The 22,106-nt window shown below is 43.0% G+C and overlaps 1 protein-coding gene across 1 annotated transcript; it reads left to right on the plus strand.

Annotated features, from left to right (window-relative positions):
- Nucleotides 1-13,437: 13,437 nt before the first annotated feature.
- Nucleotides 13,438-15,367, plus strand: LOC310871925 (fibronectin type III domain-containing protein 7-like; the record flags this gene model as incomplete). Its single annotated transcript, XM_083783563.1, has 6 exons — nucleotides 13,438-13,573; nucleotides 13,689-13,949; nucleotides 14,062-14,322; nucleotides 14,823-15,083; nucleotides 15,223-15,312; nucleotides 15,345-15,367. 6 exons carry the CDS (start codon nucleotides 13,438-13,440, stop codon nucleotides 15,365-15,367), a joined length of 1,032 nt encoding a protein of 343 aa, XP_083639689.1.
- Nucleotides 15,368-22,106: the final 6,739 nt, after the last annotated feature.

Here is a 22,106-nt window from a genome sequence, read left to right on the forward strand (position 1 = left end):
CCTCACATGTTCTCCCTGTGTCCCCTAGGGTAGGTACCCTCACATGTTCTCCCCGTGTCCCCTAGGGTAGGTACCCTCACATGTTCTCCCCGTGTCCCCTAGGGTAGGTACCCTCACATGTTCTCCCCGTGTCCCCGTAGAAATTGGGTTACAAAAATAAAAAATAAAGGAATCATAGTTACACAATGCCTGGTAAATATGTCCACAAATGCCATAGCCTACTGAATACACTATTTGTGTGTGTGTGTGTGTGTGTGTGTGTGTGTGTGTGTGTGTGTGTGTGTGTGTGTGTGTGTGTGTGTGTGTGTGTGTGTGTGTGTGTGTGTGTGTGTGTGTGTGTGTGTGTGTGTGTGTGTGTGTGTGTGTGTGTGTGTGTGTGTGTGTGTGTGTGTGTGTGTGTGTGTCTCTCTCTCTCTCTGTGCGTCCGTGGGTGTGTCTGGGTGTGCGTGCGCTATAGTTATGGATATGGGATGATCTAAGCAGGAGAAGTTCAACTTCGCAGAAATTCACTTCAAGAAAGCTCTGAGTATCAACCCTCAGTCGTCAGTGCTTCTGTCATATTGGCGTGGTATGTATGATAATTATAATGACTAGTCCTTATACCTGTTTGAATATATGAACACGCACACATGCACGCACATGCACACAGTCCGTGACCTGTCGTTGCAAGACACACAAGCAATGTGTGTGCAGACGTTCGCTGCATCACGGTCAGTACAGGAGAGTCTGGGGGTTTTTTAGGTCGGAGGAGTTGAAACAAATCGTTCCCAAAGAGTCTCTGGTTTACTTCCTCATCGGCAAGGTAACATGACCTTTGAACTCTAACCCATTCAGGACGGGAACTAGTGCTGAACCATTCTTGCCTCTTTTGTTGTTGTTTTAATAATCTGTATAAAAGATCGGTTTCTCCAGATAGGGTAAATGCTGAATATTGGCTGATCACTGATCAGTGGCCGATTATTGGAGCATCTCTAATTTGAAGTGATCAAACTAGCAATAGAATACAAGTTTAGAAGCAGCTTTAAAGGAGAATTCCATGCTAGAATGCTTTCTTATCTTTCTTACCTTTCTTTGTAGTTGTTACGTCCCCACCAAAGAGGTCCAGGTGTTTTTTTGTGCAAAAACTCCTTATTGGCTATTTTCCCTACCATAAGCCCTCAATGAATTGCATTGCATTGAATGGGAATTGAATGGGGCTATGGGGTGTTATGCTAATTCGCTTATTTCCATCGAAAGAAGTAGTAAAGTGTGCCGCTTGGGATATTATTTACATTATGAAGAGAGGATATATACAAAGAAATTATAATTTTGAGCGATGGAAATAAGTGAATTAGCACAACACCCCATAGCCCCATTCAATTCCCATTCAATTCAATGCAATTCATGTAGGGCTCATGGTAGGGGAAATAGCCAATAAGGAGCTTATGCACAAAATAACACCTGGACCTCTTTGGTGGGGACGTAACAACTACAAAGAAAGGTAAGAAAGCCTTTTAGTATGGAATTCTCCTTTAACTGAATGGTCTCAGTTAAATGTAATAAAAGCAACCTTAATGATCTCTTCAGCTGGTCGGACTAAAACATCATTACATCTTTAGATTTAGTTATGCTTTATTCCATACATCTGGCCCTGATGACCTTTGAACTCTGACCTTTACAGGTGTATAAGAAGCTTTGCCACACCCACCTGTCCCTGACGACCTTTGACATGGTAACGAATTCTAAATCAATAAAATGTCTGAAACCCCGACTTCACTTCCTGCTGTCTTCTTCTGTGGTGTTAAATAAATGGTAAATGGTGCATTTATATAGTGCCTTTATCCAAGGCGCTTAAATATCCTGACCGTTGTTCTAATGCTCTATGTTGTGATTAGGGATGTCGCTAACGGATAATTTTCCATTCGGTTACCCCATAGCTTAATTAACGGTTGCTGATTTTATTTATTTTCTTTTAACCCAAAATGTATGTAATCTATCTAGTGTTCTCTTGGACATAGAAATCTCTATTGCACCTTGTGAGTGTTTAGAATGATGACATCTCTCCATAACTAAATAACACCATCAGGAACATACATTTATTACTTTTAAAGTTAACCGTGAAGCCCATAAGTATATTCAGATTTGTTTTAACGGCTATCCGGTTAGCCATTGACATCCCTAAGTGTGTATCGTCTATTTTCAGCATAGAGGGAAGAAAGAGCAGACCACGTACCAAACAATGCATTGCACTGTGAGCTTGTAGATCTGTTGTTTTGGCTGAATGTCTATCAGAGCTTGTAGCTCGGTTATTTTGGCAGAATGTTCATACTGAGGAGATGTTCTACACACTTCAGCCAGCCAGAGGACAGTAGAAGGCCTTGTCTTGCATTCGACCAACACTGCCCGCTCTCATCCAGGCCAGCTCGCTCATGTCCACCGGCTCCCTGGCTATCTGAAACTCTCAGATCTGAACGAACACCTCTAAGGGCAGCCGAAAGAAAGTGGCACAAGTCAAAGCTACCAGATGACCTTTCACACTTTCACTCACTCCTCTCTGCCTTTGCCCACTCACTAACCACTGCTAAAACCTCCTTCTACCACACCAAAATCCAATCCTGTACTTCTAACCCAAGGAAGCTCTTCTCCACTTTCACCTCCCTCCTTAAACCCCCTCCCCCCACTCAACCCTCATCCCTCACTGCTGATGTTTTTGTCAACTACTTCGAGAAGAAGGTTGATGATATCAGCAGCTCCTTTCCTCCCCTCCCACATAAAGTGGCATCTGACTCAACCAACACCAACCCCAACATACCATGCATGTCCTCCTTCTCTCCTCTTTCCCCAGACGAGGTTCTACAACTAGTAACATCCTCTAGACCTACCACTTGTCCTCTTGACCCTGTCCCGTCTCCAATCTTCCAGACCATCGCACCTGATCTGCTCCCCTTCATCACCTCCATCATCAACACCTCAGTAACCTCAGGCTGCGTCCCATCTGCCCTCAAGTCAGCCAGAGTAACACCACTCCTCAAAAAACCAACCCTTGACCCCTCAGATGTCAAGAACTACAGACCGGTATCACTCCTTTCATTTATTTCTAAAACCATTGAACGTGTCGTCTCCAACCAGCTCTCTCTCCATCTCTCACAGAACAACCTGCTGGATCCCAACCAGTCCGGATTCAAGAAGGCCCACTCCACAGAAACTGCCCTGCTGGCAGTCACAGAAGCACTACATGCTGCCCAAGCTGCTTCCCACTCTGCAGTACTGATTCTCCTAGACCTATCAGCAGCATTTGACACAGTGAACCACCAGCTGCTCCTAGAAACCCTAGCGGAGCTAGGCATCGGTGGAACGGCACTAAAGTGGTTCTCCTCCTACCTCACCGATCGGACCTACCAGGTTTCCTGGAAAGGTCTGCTATCATCCCCCCGAACCCTCCAAACTGGGGTCCCACAGGGATCTGTACTTGGTCCCCTCCTTTTCTCACTGTACACTAAATCCCTTGGCACTATCATCTCGGCTCACAATATATCCTATCACTGCTACGCCGATGACACACAACTGTTCCTATCCTTCCCCCCCTCTGCCACTCAGGTGGAAGAGCGCATCACTGCATGCCTGGCTGACATATCACAGTGGATGTCCTCCAACCACCTCAAGCTGAACCCAGACAAGACTGAGCTTCTCTTCTTCCCAGCTAAGTCCTGCCCTATGCAGGAGCTAACTATTTCCGTAGACAACGCCCTGGTAACGTCTGTCCCAACAGCCAGGAATCTTGGTGTTGTCCTGGACAGTCAGCTCTCGTTCAAAGCTCACATCACAGCTGTCACTCGATCATGTAGGTTCACACTCTATAACATACGACGAATTAGACCGTTCCTCACCCAGGAATCAGCCCAGCTCCTAATCCAGACAACAGTCTTGTCAAAACTCGACTATTGTAACTCCCTCCTTACTGGCCTACCAGCATGTGCACTTAAGCCTCTCCAGCTGATCCAAAATGCAGCAGCTCGCTTGGTCTTCAACCAGCCAAAATTCTCACATGTCTCCCCCCTCCTCCGCTCCCTCCACTGGCTCCCGGTCGCTGCCCGCACAGAATACAAAACTCTGATGCTGGCATTCAAAGCAACCAAAGGTATGGCTCCCCCATATCTTACAAGTATGATTGAACCCTACAAACCCTCCCGCGCACTCAGATCAGCCAACGCAGGGAAACTGGAAGTACCCTCACTAAAAACGCCGGGACAACGCTCCACACGTCCCAAACTCTTCTCCCTTCTGGCTCCAAAACTGTGGAATGCACTTCCCATTGCAGTCAGAACTGCAGCATCACTCCCAATCTTCCGCCGTAGCCTGAAAACCCACCTTTTCAGACTCCATCATGGCCCATAGCACTTACCCTAACCCCTTAGATAGAATTTCTGTTGGCTTAGATAGCATTTGACTTAGACTTATAGCATGTTATGTAGACAGCACTATAATTGTATTGTATATAGTCATAGCACGCCATAGTACATATGTATAGCATAGTAGTGAATATGTATAGTTTATTATGTATAGTGTATGTATAGTTTCATTATATAGATATTCCATTGTTACCTTCTTAGCTTACGCATGTTTCATGATAAATGCTTTTATGTGATGTATTCCCATGCTTTTGTTCTTGCCTAAATGTAAGTCGCTCTGGATTAAGAGCGTCTGCTAAATGCCTAAATTGTAAATTGTAAATTGTCTGTGATCAACAGGTACAGCATGTATTTGATTGATTGAAATGTTTATTTCACAGTATGTAGAATGGGTACATTTCAAACAAAAGTATACAGGTCAATACAAAATCTACTGCTACGACGATAAAACCAGAAAAAACACTTGTTTACAACAGTGTTGATTTCGTTGACTAAAACGAAGGGCCGATTCATACTCCTATTTTACCGCTGTTTCGGCGCTGTAGTGCCGAAATGATTTCGACTCGTCAGAAATTTTCAGTAGCACCGAAGAGCCGACTTTAGGACGGTCCCCACCCCCCCCCCCCCCCGAACCTCAAATGACGTCACATTGTAGGCTCGACTACAGAGCCAAATGACGTCCCATTGTAGGCTCTACAGAGCCAAATGACGTCCCATTGTAGGCTCTACAGAGCCAAATGACGTCCCATTGTAGGCTCTACAGAGCCAAATGACGTCACATTGTAGGCTCTACAGAGCCAAATGACGTCCCATTGTAGGCTCTACAGAGCCAAATGACGTCCCATTGTAGGCTCTACAGAGCCAAATGACGTCCCATTGTAGGCTCTACAGAGCCAAATGACGTCCCATTGTAGGCTCTACAGAGCCAAATGACGTCACATTGTAGGCTCTACAGAGCCAAATGACGTCACATTGTAGGCTCTACAGAGCCAAATGACGTCACATTGTAGGCTCTACAGAGCCAAATGACGTCACATTGTAGGCTCTACAGAGCCAAATGACGTCACATTGTAGGCTCTACAGAGCCAAATGACGTCACATTGTAGGCTCTATAGAGCCGAACCGACTTTTATTTGGCTCTAAAATAGGAGTATGAATCGGCCCTAAGACGAAAAATGTTCATCGACTACCTTTTTTCACTGACGAAAACTAAATGGAAACTAAATGAAAACTAAGCTATGATTACTAAATATACTAACAATTTTGTCAACAGATAAAAACTAAACTTTAAAATGCTATAGGAAGAGATCCAGTATAAGTAATTTTACACTTGATTGCATGCTGAAAATAGCTGAGATCTACAAACTTGTGTGTCGCAGCGCAACACGTGAGCTTGTAGATCAGCTATTTTCAGCAAGTGTAAAATCAGTCATTACGACGGCATCACGGCTCACCAAAGTACATTTTAGTCTACTAAATCAACTGTGGATTTAGTCGACTAAAATCTTATGATATTTAGTCAACTAAAACTAGACTAACACTAAAACATTCCAGGTGACTAAAATGTGCCTGAAACTAAATTAAAACTATTGAGAGAGTACGAGACTTTGACTAAAACTAAAATCAAAATTTGCTGCCAAAAACAACACTGGTTAACATCAGGGTCCATTGCAGCTGTCCGTAGGTGCTCTTTTTGAGAGCGGGTTTGAAGGAGTCTAGGGATTCACACCTAACTTTATATGGCATAGGAGTGAAATGCATCACAGTTTACAAGTAAAAAAAATGGGTGAAGTTTGTTTTTGTGCATAGTTCCAACATTGTCTGTCTGTCCACCTATCATTAATTCATTCATTTAAATTAAACAATTATGAATAATTCATATTATATTTGTAATGCTTATGAATATGGTCCTTGACTATTTCTAGGCTATGCATTTTATGTATTACAATGTGTTCTTGCATAATGTAAATCACTGGATAAAGCCTGATAAATGGATTAATGCCTGATAAATGCCTACATTGTAATATAAATACTAGTTTTGGTTTAAAGTTAAAGTAATATAAACTACTAGTTGTAGTTATATAGAATTTAACATTATACTAATTTAATTCACAAACATTAATTTAAAGTTTGTAAATGCTGTCATTAAAATGCTTACTATAAAAAAAATACTAAAACAGCTAAAATACTAACATTCATGGTCATAAGCTCATAAAACATAATGCATAGTGATTCCATGATTCATAATAAAGTAACAGAGCAGGCTCTGAATGAGAAGAGCCGCCGGGCGAATCCCCGTCATTAAGAACGGACGCAGAACGGATCGTTCACGGAAGTGACCGGATCGGTTTCGTTCACCAAAAAGAACTAGTTCTTTTGATTCGTTGATTGATTGATTGATTGAACACAGCTGGTGCAAACAATTCGTCTCACTCAGGACTCGGGAGTCTGTACACTACTATAATGTATTACTACATAGCCTACATAGTTACTGTACTATACTATAACTCTACACTTGCAGCTTATATTGTCAGTGTTTAGTTATTTATAATAATTATTATTATATATCGCGGTGCTGTAGTGTGGAGCCATGGAAGGACAGACGCTCCAACATTCTGAGAACTTCAACAACTCCAGAAGAACAGAACGGGGTTTTCCACAACAAGAAGTAAATGTAAAGAACGAGAGGCCAAACGGGTAATAATAATAATAACAATAGCGGTCAATGTAACGAGGTATTTTATTTCAGAGTTCTCTGTGTTGTGTTTACTCTGACGAGTTCAGCTGCGCATTTCTATTTTCTATTTACATGTATGTGTGTTTGGTCAGTCTAATATTGGACCGTTCAGCTGCGCGTTATTTCTACATGTTTTTCTACTGTATCATACAGTAGAAGAGCCTATTAGCCTAATATTACTGACATACATACAGTCTGTATGTATGTCAGTAATATTGGGCGCGTTCTGAAATGAGCAACAATACAAACTAATAGGCGAGTTAATGCTTTAGCTCCGAGAGGAGGGTCCGTGTCAGGATATCCCTGAGCAGGTAGAAATGGAGTCGAGCCGTACTTAACCAGTGGGTTAAATATCGTTTCCCTAAAGTAAAGGTATCAGAACCGGGGATGAAACAACCTAACAAAGCTCATGAAGACAAACAGGACCATGTTTTCACAATGCAATCTTACGGAAGCAGAACTGCGCATGCGGACGAGGGTTGACTGGACTACATTTTCATTTAAGTCTGATTTAAGCGCTTGTTTCACCCCTGACTTAATATTTTACATTCCTGTGTGAAGTTTACCAACTCTATCTCTGTTCTGATATGTTTACTTTTAGATAACGATAATGTGAACTAGGTTTAATCCATTGTTTGTGGACGGCTCGACTACAGGAACCTCATCTCGGCTCGACTGTGTGTGTGTGTGTGTGTGTGTGTGTGTGTGTGTGTGTGTGTGTGTGTGTGTGTGTGTGTTTGCGCGTGCCTACACGTGCGCAGATGATAAGGTACAGTGTAAGAAAAGAGAGAAGTACTGTCACTTAATTTCAGCTCCATTTACAACATATAGAAGAAAATATAGGCTTTGCTGCCACCCAGTGGTGACAATGGACAATCACAGAATGATACATCAAGTGATGTATGCGGTCTGCAGATTGTGTGTATGGTCCTGAATAATTATGTTACATTTCAGCAATGAGAAATTCAGATCCTTCCTTCTTAGGATATCATCTTAAAGTGTACATTTTATCCTCAATAACAACACTCCCCCCACCTATCTCTCTCCCCAGCCCCGTGTGCCCCAGTGAGTGTTAGTGCCAGTCTGGTTTGTTCCAACTCAGCCAATGTGAACTGGCAAAGAAGTCCCAGTGCCACATCTTACAATGTGACTGCAGTGGGTCAGGATGGACACATACATGGCTGCTCCACCAACAGTACCAGCTGTCAGATACCCAACATGCACTGTGGCCAGAACTATACCATCACAGTGACACCATATGCTGACTCATGTGCTGGGAATCCCAGCATTCCTCTTCACTTCAGTGCAGGTACACAGGGAGAACAAAATATGTACTAACTAGAAAGGTGTAATTTTGGGAAATTGAAAGTGTGGTTGCATTGACACAAGTCACGAGGAATCCACTGGGAACTGAATTCTGTCTTACCATTATATATTTAATACATAATATAATATTATATATTGCGATATCATGTGAAGCATGACAACAGTGACAACAGTCAGTGTGTGAAACATGAAAAAGAATTCCGGACCGAGAACAATAGTGTGTTTCCTCTAGCAACCACACTAATGCGACTAAAGACTATGTACTAATATGAACAGTCTCCAACAGACTAATTTGATAGACTAATTAAGATGCTCACCATACGTTTTGTACTTTTGTTTGATCAATTGAAGCACAAATTAAAGAGAATAATCATTCTTTCTCTCCACTTCTTCCCTCCATCTCTCCAGGTCCCTGCGCCCCCAGTAATGTTTCTGTTTCTGCATCATGTGGGGCTAGCACAGTGTCCTGGTCCCCTGTTTCAGGGGCCAACATGCACATAGCAACAGCAACGGACACGAACACACCTGTAACTCAAGCACTGCAAACACCTGCTCTTTCACTGATCTACACTGTGGTGGAAACTACTCTGTCAGTGTTGTAGCTGTTGACAGAGGTTGTCACAGTGAACCAAGTTCAGCTGTGGAACTGAAATCAGGTGAGAAGATGTTCACGAAAAACACTAATGCTGCTTTTGACCTGTTAGGTTTATTCATGTTCTCTTCCGAAAGATTTATTTGGAATGAATGGATTCGAACCTAGGTTGGACTTAGTGACTTGATTGCTAAATGAATAAACAAATACATAATATAGTAGAACATTTTACTTGAAAACGTTTCTGAAAGTGTGTGATTTCCTTTCGAAATTAATTTAATTCCTTGAACATCATTATGATATAACAACATGTCAACATTGTGTTTTGCCTTTGTCTCTTCTCAGTTCCGTGTGCCCCAGTGAATGTTAATGCCAGTCTGGCGTGTCCCAACTCAGCCCATGTGACCTGGGTAGGAAGTCCCAGTGCCACATCTTACAATGTGACGGCAGTGGCTCAGGATGGACACATACATTACTGCTCCACTAACAGTACCGGCTGTCAGATACCCAACAACATGCACTGTGGCCAGAACTATACCATCACAGTGACACCATATACTGACTCATGTGCTGGGAATCCCAGCACTCATCATCACTTCATTGCAGGTATTCAGAGAGAACAAGATTTAAAATCTTAAAGCTATGCATCTGAACAGTCTTCAACAGACTTTTAGAACATTGTTTTTAATCAGTTTTTTCTCTCCACTTCTTCCCTCCATCTCTTTAGGTCCCTGCCCCCCCAGTAATGTTCATGTTTCTACAGAATGTGGGTTTAGCACAGTGTCCTGGTCCAATGTTTCAGGAGCAGATATGTACATAGCAACAGCAGCAGCACATAATGGACACGAACACACCTGTAACTCAAGCGTTGGAACCTCCTGCTCTTTCACTGATCTACACTGTGGTGAAAATTACTCTGTCAGTGTTGTAGCTGTTGACAGAGGTTGTCACACAGAACCAAGTTCAGCTGTGGAACTAAAAACAGGTTAGAAGATGTTCACCACAAAACACTGCAGTGCTGCTTTTTACCTGTTGGGTCGTTTTAATTAGGTGTCGATTACGATTACATTATATTAAATGGCTTCAAATCTAGATATAGATGAATGCATGAAATTAAATGATTAAGTGGAGGAAGTAAAAAATAAATTAACTACCACACAATGTAAATTCATTTAAAATTATGTTTCCACTCAGAAAACAATCTTTTATTTTATAACACATTGCCATGTTTCCCCTTAATAATTTGCAGGTTCAAATCTTAATTTACAATTGTCTTAATGGTAGTCTGGAGCCCTGCTACATTTATTTTCTTGTTACTTCATTATTAATGCTGCTGTACAATGTTTAACTCTGTATCCGTCCTCTCTTTGCAGTGCCATGTGTTCCTAACAACGTCTCAGTAGCACCTGACTGTATCAGGAACACTGCTGTTGTGTCCTGGTCTGCCAGCAAGGGGGCAGTACAGTACTCTGTGTCTGCCTGGAGTAGTCAAGGCCATGCCTCGAATACCACCTGCATGTCCTCTGATCTCAACTGTACTCTTACAAACATCACCTGTGGCTCCAACTACACTGTAGATGTAAAGGCTATTGATGGAAACTGCTCCAGTGACCCGAGTCAGACCCTGACATTCAGCTCAGGTAAGACATGGAGAACATATACTGTATGTATGCACAACAAAGGCCAAAGGCAACGTAATGCTGCTTTTGGATAGTCTCCACTTAAGAAAGATTTAAGTCGAATCAATGGAAGTGAATGAATGAATGAATAATTATGTTACATTTCAGCAATGAGAAATTCAGATCCTTCCTCCTTAGGATATCATCTTAAAGTGTACATTTTATCCTCAATAACAACACTCCCCCCACCTATCTCTCCCCAGCCCTGTGTGCCCCAGTGAGTGTTAGTGCCAGTCTGGTTTGTTCCAACTCAGCCAATGTGAACTGGCAAAGAAGTCCAAGTGCCACATCTTACAATGTGACAGCAGTGGGTCAGGATGGACACATACATGGCTGCTCCACCAACAGTACCAGCTGTCAGATACCCAACATGCACTGTGGCCAGAATTGACACCATATGCTGACTCATGTGCTGGGAATCCCAGCATTCCTCTTCACTTCAGTGCAGGTACACAGGGAGAACAAAATATGTACTAACTAGAAAGGTGTAATTTTGGGAAATTGAAAGTGTGGTTGCATTGACACAAGTCACGAGGAATCCACTGGGAACTGAATTCTGTCTTACCATTATATATTTAATACATAATATTATATTATATATTGCGATATCATGTGAAGCATGACAACAGTGACAACAGTCAGTGTGTGAAACATGAAAAAGAATTTCTATGTACTAATATGAACAGTCTCCAACACTAATTTGATAGACTAATTAAGATGCTCAGCATACGTTTTGTACTTTTGTTTGATCAATTGAAGCACAAATGAAAGAGAATAATCGTTCTTTCTCTCCACTTCTTCCCTCCATCTCTCCAGGTCCCTGCGCCCCCAGTAATGTTTCTGTTTCTGCATCATGTGGGGCTAGCACAGTGTCCTGGTCCCCTGTTTCAGGGGCCAACATGCACATAGCAACAGCAACGGACACGAATGATGGACACGAACACACCTGTAACTCAAGCACTGCAAACACCTGCTCTTTCACTGATCTACACTGTGGTGGAAACTACTCTGTCAGTGTTGTAGCTGTTGACAGAGGTTGTCACAGTGAACCAAGTTCAGCTGTGGAACTGAAATCAGGTGAGAAGATGTTCACGAAAAACACTAATGCTGCTTTTGACCTGTTAGGTTTATTCATGTTCTCTTCCGAAAGATTTATTTGGAATGAATGGATTCGAACCTAGGTTGGACTTAGTGACTTGATTGCTAAATTAATAAACAAATACATATTATAGTAGAACATTTGACTTGAAAACGTTTCTGAAAGTGTGTGATTTCCTTTCGAAATTCATTTAATTCCTTGAACATCATTATGATATAACAACATGTCAACATTGTGTTTTGCCTTTGTCTCTTTTCAGTTCCGTGTGCCCCAGTGAGTGTTAGTGCCAGTCTGGCGTGTCCCAACTCAGCCCATGTGACCTGGCAAAGAAGTCCCAGTGCCACATCTTACAATGTGACAGCAGTGGGTCAGGATGGACACATACATGGCTGCTCCACCAACAGTACCAGCTGTCAGATACCCAACATGCACTGTGGCCAGAACTATACCATCACAGTGACACCATATACTGACTCATGTGCTGGGAATCCCAGCATTCCTCTTCACTTCAGTGCAGGTACACAGGGAGAACAAAATATGTACTAACTTGAAAGGTGCAATTTTGGGAAATTGAAAGTGTGGTTGCATTGACACAAGTCACCAGGAATATATAATATTATATATATTATATTATATTATATATTGCAATATCGTGTGAAGCATGACAACAGTGTGTGAAACATGAAAAAGAATCTCGGACCGAGAACAATATTGTGTTGCCTATAGCAACCACACTAATGCGACTAAAGACTATGTACTAATATAAACAGTCTCCAACAGACTAATTTGCTAGACTAATTAAGATGCTCAGCATACGTTTTGTACTTTTGTTTGATCAATTGAAGCACAAATGAAAGAGAATAATCATTCTTTCTCTCCACTTCTTCCCTCCATCTCTCCAGGTCCCTGCGCCCCCAGTAATGTTTCTGTTTCTGCATCATGTGGGGCTAGCACAGTGTCCTGGTCCCCTGTTTCAGGGGCCAACATGCACATAGCAACAGCAACGGACACGAATGATGGACACGAACACACCTGTAACTCAAGCACTGCAAACACCTGCTCTTTCACTGATCTACACTGTGGTGGAAACTACTCTGTCAGTGTTGTAGCTGTTGACAGAGGTTGTCACAGTGAACCAAGTTCAGCTGTGGAACTTGAAACAGGTGAGACACTCACCAAAGACACTGATATTTAGCATATCTCTGGGAGATTACTTGGGCTACAATCTAGACATGGATGAGTGTAAGAAACGAGTAAAGGGGGAGGAATGAATCATTTAGCCACCCCACAATGCAATCTCATGAGAACTAAAAATAAACAACATACTGTACGTATAGCATGTCCACTCATCATAATACTGATTTTAGATCTTAATTGTTACAATTAGTTACATTTCTTTCTTGTTCCGATCAGTTCTAATCATTTACTATACAGAATATCTTTGAGCCCAGTTATATTGTGTAATGTTTAACGCTGTATTCCATCGTCTCTTTGCAGTGCCATGTGTTCCTACCAGCGTCTCGGTAGCTCCTGACTGTATCAGGAACACTGCTGTTGTGTCCTGGTCTGCCAGCAGGGGGGCAGTACAGTACTCTGTGTCTGCCTGGAGTAGTCCTATGAATGCCACCTGCCTGTCCTCTGAACTCAACTGTACCCTTAGAAACTTCACGTGTGGCAACTACACTGTAGCTGTCAAGGCTATTAACGGCAACTCCTCCAGTGATCCGAGTCAGACCCTGACATTCAGCTCGGGTAAGAGATGGAGAATTTACGTGCACGAGAACACTTTTACTCTATACACTGACTGACTGCATGCTGCCACCTGTAGATTATTCATCTAATTAAAACAATCCATCATTTTCCCCAGTCCCTTGCCCGCCCCAGAATATAAGCGCCAGGGTCAACTGTTCCTCTAACACCGCGGCCATCTCCTGGAATCCCAGCACCGATGCCCTCAACTACACAGCTTTCGTCACTGGTGGTGACGGAACAGTTTTCCCGTGCACGTCTTCCGACAATACGTGTTCCGTCGAGGGTCTGCCCTGCGGAATTACCTTCTCTGTTCAAGTCAGGGCTCACAAAGCATACTGTGACAGCCAGCTCAGTCCACCAGTCAACATCTCATCAGGTACTGTATGGGTGGCCATGCCGCCAAAATTGTTTAAAAAAAACAACAACTTGCATTTCTTAAACCCTCGATCATCCGACCAACCAAATTCCCTCTCATGTGTATTCTCCAGCTCCATGCGAACCCCAAGGCATCAACGGCTCCTTGGACTGTCTGTCCAATGAAGCAACCATATCGTGGAACGCAACGTTAGGGGCAGAGATGTACACGGTGACGGCGGTGGGTGGAGGCCACGCGACAAACTGCACTGCTTCCACCAGCACCACGTGTATGGTGGATGACCTTGCCTGTGGCGTCCTCTATACGTTCTCTGTCACCGCCGCCAACAGCCTGTGTGACAGTCGTCCCAGCGCCACCATCCAGTTGCAAACAGGTAACGCATGTTTAAAAACGCAGCTCAGAGACACAGAAACACATGTACACGTATTTTCTTCCCCTGTAATGTCTGTGCGAACCCCGGGGTCTGTTGAGGGGTTTCTTTAAAACATAAAAATTTAAGTTGGTCACAAAAATGAAAAACATGTACACATACAAGCACCAATACAATGCTTTCTTTACTATCCTCACCCTACGTTTTAACAGAGGGCGAACAGCGGCGACTCTGGGTGATACAAATCTCCTAGAGGGAGTTCCGTATCACCATTCATGGAGGGTAAACAAAGAAACATTATTTTCATGTTTTCGAATGACGTTCCACCGCCCACTTTTCGACTATCGCTGGGTCCCATAGACAAATAACGCACTTCCGGAAAATACGCCAGGCTGTGTCACCTGCTGTTAGAACGTACCGTTAGCTTTATAATGTAGAATGCCCATTTAAGTGCTTCACTCAGAAAAGCATCTTCAAAACTCTGAATCCCCCAACCCCTTAAGCCCCATGCCGACCAGTCGACCTCTCAGTTGAGTACAACTGTGCCAACCAGTCGGCACTGCTGTCCTGGACTCCCGCCAGTGGTGCAGTGGAATACTTCGGCTGCGCCCAGGACGACAGTGGCGCCAGGCTGTGCTGTGACAGCTTGGACACAAACTGCACCATAGAGGGCCTTCGGTGTGGAGTCCAGTACAACGTCACTGTACTGGCCTCAGATGGGACATGCAACAGTTCTGTCAGTGACACAGTACGCATTGGAGCTGGTAAGAAATCTCACAGTTGTTACAAGAAACGGATGTTTTGCGATTATTTAAAACCTATTCTATACGATAGTTTCTGTATTCACGTCGCACCACAATGACAGTTGATGTATTAATGACCAGTCCAACTCTCTCCTTTTAGCTCCCTGTGCTCCAGACAACGTGCAGGTTCGGCTGTTGCCGCAACACACAACACGCAGCACAACACGAACACGCCAGGTGTTGCGTTTCAGCTGGACACAGGTCCCCTGTTCACATGTCCAGTACATGCTGACCATGACGGGTAGTCTCCTCGGGGACAACCAGACCTTGTTCGACCTCTCTCTTGGACAAACTCGACTGCCTACGAGATGCCCCTGCCCTGTGGTTCATCTTACGTCGCCAGTGTGGAAAGCAGGAACTGTGGTGGAAGCAGTGGCCAATCAGTGGCTCGCAGTGGAAATACAGGTACACTGAGACTGATACATATTGTTCAAAAGTCACGTTGGTGCATGTATGTGATTGTGCCGTTCGGGCAGTTCTTATCACAATCAATACTAACGATAAACCCTCCCCTCCACCTCCACAGCTCCTTGTCCTCCCAACAGGAGTGACGTACAGCGGTGTCTTCTCCTCGGCCACAGTCTCATGGAATGCTTCCGTACATGCCGTCACGTACACAGTGTATGACGACAGCGTCTCGCCAAAGTCCCAGGTGTGCAGCACAGGCAGCCTGTCCTGCTCCGTAGTCAACGTCCAGTCACCTGGTCGTCACAGCCAGCAACGAAGGAGGGGAGAGTGGAGAAACACGTGTCACATCAGGTACGCGCTTCAGTGCACATTGATGTTAAGAATGCTTCATAGCACTGGCCCTCTAGTCCTGCATGGGGGCCCGGACAATTGCTAGTTTTCTGGTTTGCCATCTAGAGTACCAGGTCTGAATTAGTCCCTGAGCAGACAGAGGAGATCAGCTGCTTCACAACATATAATTTAAACAAAATCATAGATAGCAAATAGCAAAACTTACGTGTTGCTTTTTCCTTTACACTCAAGGATGAAGGAGATGTCACTTGAGAAATGACTGTTGACGTTGGCCATGGACATCGCCTGTAGATCTCAGGTACTGACTGTGGAAGGAAAGAGCTTCATCATCACTGACCTGAACCCAGGAACCTACTTCAATACTTTAACGTGTTAGGGGGGGTCTGGAGATCATCTCTGTAGAATAGGAGACCCGCAGACACTAGTTGGACAGGATCATTTCTTTCAGTTTTGCACTGTCTCTGTCAAACATGGCATGGCACTGAACAGCAGGTCTGTAATATGATATAAACTGCTTTTATTTTATATTCTTTGAGAAAACAGATGTCAACGACGCATTTGTTACTCTGAACATTCACTGCGTGTCAGTTGATTTTAATCTTTATCAATGCATAAACGAAAGCACACAACACAATACATCTTCACTTGGTAGTGACTACGTATGTGTTGTGATCTAATTGTTTAAGTATGTATAGGCAGGCCAATTAATTTGTTATTAAAAATGATAAGTCAACAACCTTTTTATGGTTACAAATAAATGCTTCTACATAATATTTCATATTGCCTTTTGAATGCAGACGTGAGCCGATGCTGATTAAAAAAAATGCCAGTTATCTCTCTATTAGTCCATCTCTGTCTTATCTTATCTCTATTAGTCCATCTCTGTCTTATCTTATCTCTCTATTAGTCATCTTAGTATATATATATACATATATCATACATTAGTCTCTATTAGTCCATCTCTGTCTTATATTGAATTAATCTTCTTATGTTGTTTTGTTTGTTTTTCCCCCAATAAGACGGGGAAGACATCAATCAGCGACATGTTTTCTGACCTGAGGGACGGACGCAAGCTGGAGGGACTAACAGGCAGCACCCTGGTAAGAGAGAGTGTGTGTGTGTGTGTGCGTGTGTGTGTGTGTGTGTGTGTGTGTGTGTGTGTGTGTGTGTGTGTGTGTGTGTGTGTGTGTGTGTGTGTGTGTGTGTGGGTGTGCAAATCATTGAATATATATTTTCTTTGACACCGAACGCTTTTAACTTAAATCTTTGCTTCTGGAGGTCCCTGGAATAACATATTTTCGGCGGCCACTAAATCGAAACATAGGTTTCTCAGAAAACTCATGATTTAGAAAGCATTTTGTAAAATCTGGTCTCAGTCCTAAATGGTTTTACCGCCATTTGCTGCTATCCTTCTGCATACAAGTAATTTCCTTCCAAAATGCAAAAGCTAAAATTGTCCTTTCCCTTTCTCCACAGACCAAAGAGCGCGGCTCCACCAGAGTTCACGCTCTGATCAACAAAGTACTTCAAGTCCTGCATCAAAACAACGTGAGTGCACTGATCACATCTCTGGCCTGTTTGTTTCATCTTCTGTCTCATTTCATTCAGTCAACAGATGCTGTAATCTAATTTATATGTTATTAACATATGCTGGATTCAGCACGCACGCACGCACACACACATTTACTTTGTAGATTTTGATTATTATTGCAAAACATACCTTTACCACTTCAGCACTATACACATTTTGGCCATTTGCAAATAGCCGATCTACAAGTTCACAATGCATCGCGATGCGACGCTTTCTCCACCAGCGATATTGGGCTGCTGGTGTTTAAGAGGGAAGAGTATTATTTTGGGTTAGGGTTATTTAGGGTTTTTAAATCACACCCGTGTGAAGTGAGGGGCGCTCTTATCATACGTCATCATACATCATCTCATTCTGACCAATCACAATTTGCGTCCTCAGTTTTGTCATCAAGGTTTTTGTTGAGTGCACAGGGGTTAGGGTTACACACACAGGCTAAACACTAAAAAATAGTCATAGGAAACAGTAGCAAAACAATGTGTGTGTTTTCACAAACCCTCAAAGCTGGACATAGAAGGGGCTAGCGCCCCTCAAACCTAAATATTGATGGGATATTTGGTGTGTGTGCCAGCCTTCCAGGAATTGATGACCTTTTCCCTAAGCTCCTTGCACAGAGAGCCTTTTCAGCCCTTGAAAAACAAAGGTCCATTTGACTCGTGGCAAACGGAAGATCTATTTACATTTCTCTCCTCTGTTTAAGAGTTTAATTAAATTCAACGTTTCTATCAGATAAATGGAAAAGATGATGAAATCTGTGTCGTTTTCAGAATACCATGGATTGAGATTTAGTTCAAGGAGCAAGCTGGGTGGCTCCTTTCAATGATTGTTGGATGAAGGTTAAAAAAAAGTTGTTCCAAGCCCACAGCACTTGGAGTACATCAACGTTTTAGGTTTATGGCAAACAAGGCCTCCCCAGGCTCCGTTCAGCTTGCTTGGATAATACTACTTCCGATAGACTGGAAATGTGGCTTTTCAAAATAAGAACTCTAGCGCTGTAAGTGTTAATACAACTTGAATCTGACCTCGCAAGTGGAAAAGTAATGTTTACATTGACAGATGATTGCCTGGACTAATGGTGGATGACTATGAGTCATCACACACTCACTTCACAGCTGTCTAAAGAGTATACTTTTTTTCTTTAAGATGGCGTCGGCTCCTGAGTGGAGCCATCTGGTGGTGGTACATTTTATTCAACCAAATCAACTAACAGACTAATAATCTCATGACATTTAGTCGACTCGACACACAAACATTTCAGGTGACTAAAAAGTGCAAAAAGTGACATTTTGTGAGCTTGTAGATCTGCTGTTTTCACTAGTTTGGGTACCAGGCAAACAATGACTTTCTCTTTTGCGACTTGAGCTAAAACGCTTTCGGAATGCATATTTATAAAAGTCATTCATCCTGACAGGTTACATGATTGATCCCCCCTCCCCAATGCAACACAGTGATGGTATTTTGCACGCACACAGACAAGTGCTTGACTTAAACCATTCTGACCGGCCACCCATTTTGGTGTTAGCATCATGTTATGCTTTATCTATTGAAAAATAGCAGATCTACAAGCTCATATCGCGCCACCGAGTGGCGCGATATGAGCTTGTAGGTCTGCTATTTTTGAAAAATCAAAGAACGACTGACATTTATTTAATCTGATCTCAGGTCAGAATGGGTTTAATCAGACCAGTGTGTGTCCAGTGGAAACCTCGTATGAATCTGATCTCAGGTCAGAATGGGTTAAACATGGACAACGAGTCTTGCTCAAATGTAGAAATGAGATGGCATAGTTGTCTGAATCTAGAACTCGAGATATATTTTTTTATTTAGTTTGCAGCATTGCCCATCCCTACTCTCTTAACTCTCAACCTCCCCCCAGGCCCCCATGATGGAGCTGACCCCATGATGGAGCTGACAGCACACCAGAGCAGCGTGGGTAATGTGCTGCAAGCAGGGAACAGCTGATGGCCCAGGGCAACCTCACAGAGGAGGAGGGAGAGGCATGGACCGACAGGCCAGGTACACGCACACACACACACACACACACACGCACACACGCACACACACAGAGCGTCAAGTGGCTGCTGGCTGATCTGCTGTTTGTGCTCCGAAAACAGCTGATCTGCACCAGGTTTCAAAATGAACCCCAAAAACATGGTAATTGTGCTTACCAATGCTTACCAATGTCTCTGTGAGCTTGCTGGCTGCAGTGTAGCTTGTTCGTTAGCTGTCACTCGTTCATTAATTTGTTTCACCTGTGTACTCTCAGAAGCGCATTGAAGTGAAGTGGGCATAGTGTGTGTGTCACTGTGTTAGTCTCTTCTGCCGTCATGCAGGACTTTCAAATTATTGTAGACACAACATGAACATGTGTGTGTGTGTGTGTGTGTGTGTGTGTTTGTGTGTGTGTGTGTGTGTGTGTGTGTGTGTGTGTGTGTGTGTGTGTGTGTGTGTGTGTGTGTGTGTGTGCCTCAGAATATTTTGATAGTACTTTGGAATGCATCAGTGTCACTTGCACTATACTTGCCGTGTTCTTGTTCAGTCTACAGTACACCAAGTCGCTTCAACAAATATAGCAAATCTACAAGCTCACAACGCGTCAGAATTTGTTATTTTTGGTGATTGTTCCTCCCAAAATAGTGACTGTTTACTGCTGTAGGCCTAGTTTATGACTTTCAGCACCAGAGACAGCTCCCCCATGGCTGTGGGACTAGTTTATGACTTTCAGCACCAGAGACAGATCCCCCATGGCTGTGGGACTAGTTTATGACTTTCAGCACCAGAGACAGCTCCCCCATGGCTGTGGGACTAGTTTATGACTTTCAGCACCAGAGACAGCTCCCCCATGGCTGTGGGACTACTAGATTATGCAGACTGTGAGACTAGTTTATGACTTCAGGACCACAGACAGCTCCCCTCACTGCTGTGGCATTAGGCTCTATTTAAGCAATATTACACGAGAGGGTGTTGTTTAACGTGATTATTGCCACGACAGGGATGCGGTCAGGAACGAGACGAAGTCGAGTTCCGCAAGCATCACTGAAGTGGCAATAATCACGTTAAACAACACCCTCGAGTGTAATATTGCAATTCTACAACAGTTACCCTTAAAACAAAGAAAATCGCTGAAAGAATATATTTTTTTAATGACAGATGTAGTCACTACGACCACAAATGTCCAAAGAAACTAGCTAGCCTAGCCACCGAGTTTGCTAGCGCTCTGGGAAAACAGAGCGGCTGAATTCTTTGTTTTGATTAGGTGGTGAACAGTAGTGGTTTGATCAACGGCTAGAAACCGTTTCAACCAATCAGATTGCTTCCTCTTAACGACCTGTTGTAGAATTGTAAATAACTCTTCATACTTATCCGGGCCTCTTCCGACTTCCTTCACAGGCCAGATTAACCCTTTGTGGTGCCCGGTATTACGACCAGGGCTTGGCGCTTAGCATTTTTCCAAGTAGCACGTGTGCGACTAAGTTGAAAAATCTAGTAGCACACAAATTATTTTAGGAGCACGATGAAAAGTTATCAAATAATGTGTTTTTGAGGGGCGCTAGCCCCTCATATGTATACCGGTATACCTAGCTTTAGTCCCCACACATCTCATGATTTGCCATTGACGATAAACTAAATATGACGTAAATTAAACATCAAAACATTAAATGCCATTGACATTGAAAGGAAAATGTCATATGTACATAATATGCAAACCAGCTATTAAACCAATCACAGCTAGGTATTCTGATGTACGAGATGATTCATGATGATGTATGATGATAAAGAGTGTCCCTCACTTCACCCAGGTGTGATTTTTATTAAGTGGTGCAAACCACTTCTACATCCAGCTTACAATGCCCGGTACGTGTTTGTGTGTGTGTCTGTGTGACGTGTTTGTGTGTGTGTCTGTGTGAGCATGGAACGAGAGGAGTATGTGACATGGCTGCCACCTGCTGGACGCACGGGAGTTGCACCACTTGGTTCACACTGGTGTGATTTTTCTTTAATAAAGTGATATGAGGTAGGGACGGGCAATATGGCAAAATATTATATCACAATATCTTTTCAGCAATTATCAAAATATTGATATTCATCAGGATATAATTTTTATGTTTATTTTTATACAATCTATATAACCAATTTGTTTTTATGCTGATAGACTTTTTTTTAATGCAGATAGATAGATAGATAGATTAATTTAATTAAATTATTATCTATAGCTATCTATCTATGTTGCTCATGGATGCATGGATGGATAGACAGACTATCCGTTTTTATCCTGCTGTTCTATCATGTGATATTCGATGCTGGGCAAGATGATCGATTGTGAATTAAATTGTAACATTCTCCTTGGCTTTGACTGCTTCAGACAGAACATCTGACACACAGCTACGGTAGACTATTAATTTACTAAGCTGGTAACTTACTCGGCTGCCTACCGCTGCTCGTTAAGCAGGTTACACAATGGATGGACCACTGATATTTATCCAGCCAGGTCGGTGATTACTAATATCATTCATGCTGTGCAACACATGCTTTTGTAAGCGACGCTAAGGATTGTTTTGACCGATAATAATCCGTCATGTGCGTGCGCACGTGCACTCTTTATTTGTGCGTGCAGCCGTGAACAGTGTTTCTCCCGC

This window comes from Protomyctophum parallelum (assembly GCF_964188405.1).
Source record: "Protomyctophum parallelum genome assembly, chromosome: 15".
Classification (NCBI taxonomy): Eukaryota; Metazoa; Chordata; class Actinopteri; order Myctophiformes; family Myctophidae; genus Protomyctophum; species Protomyctophum parallelum.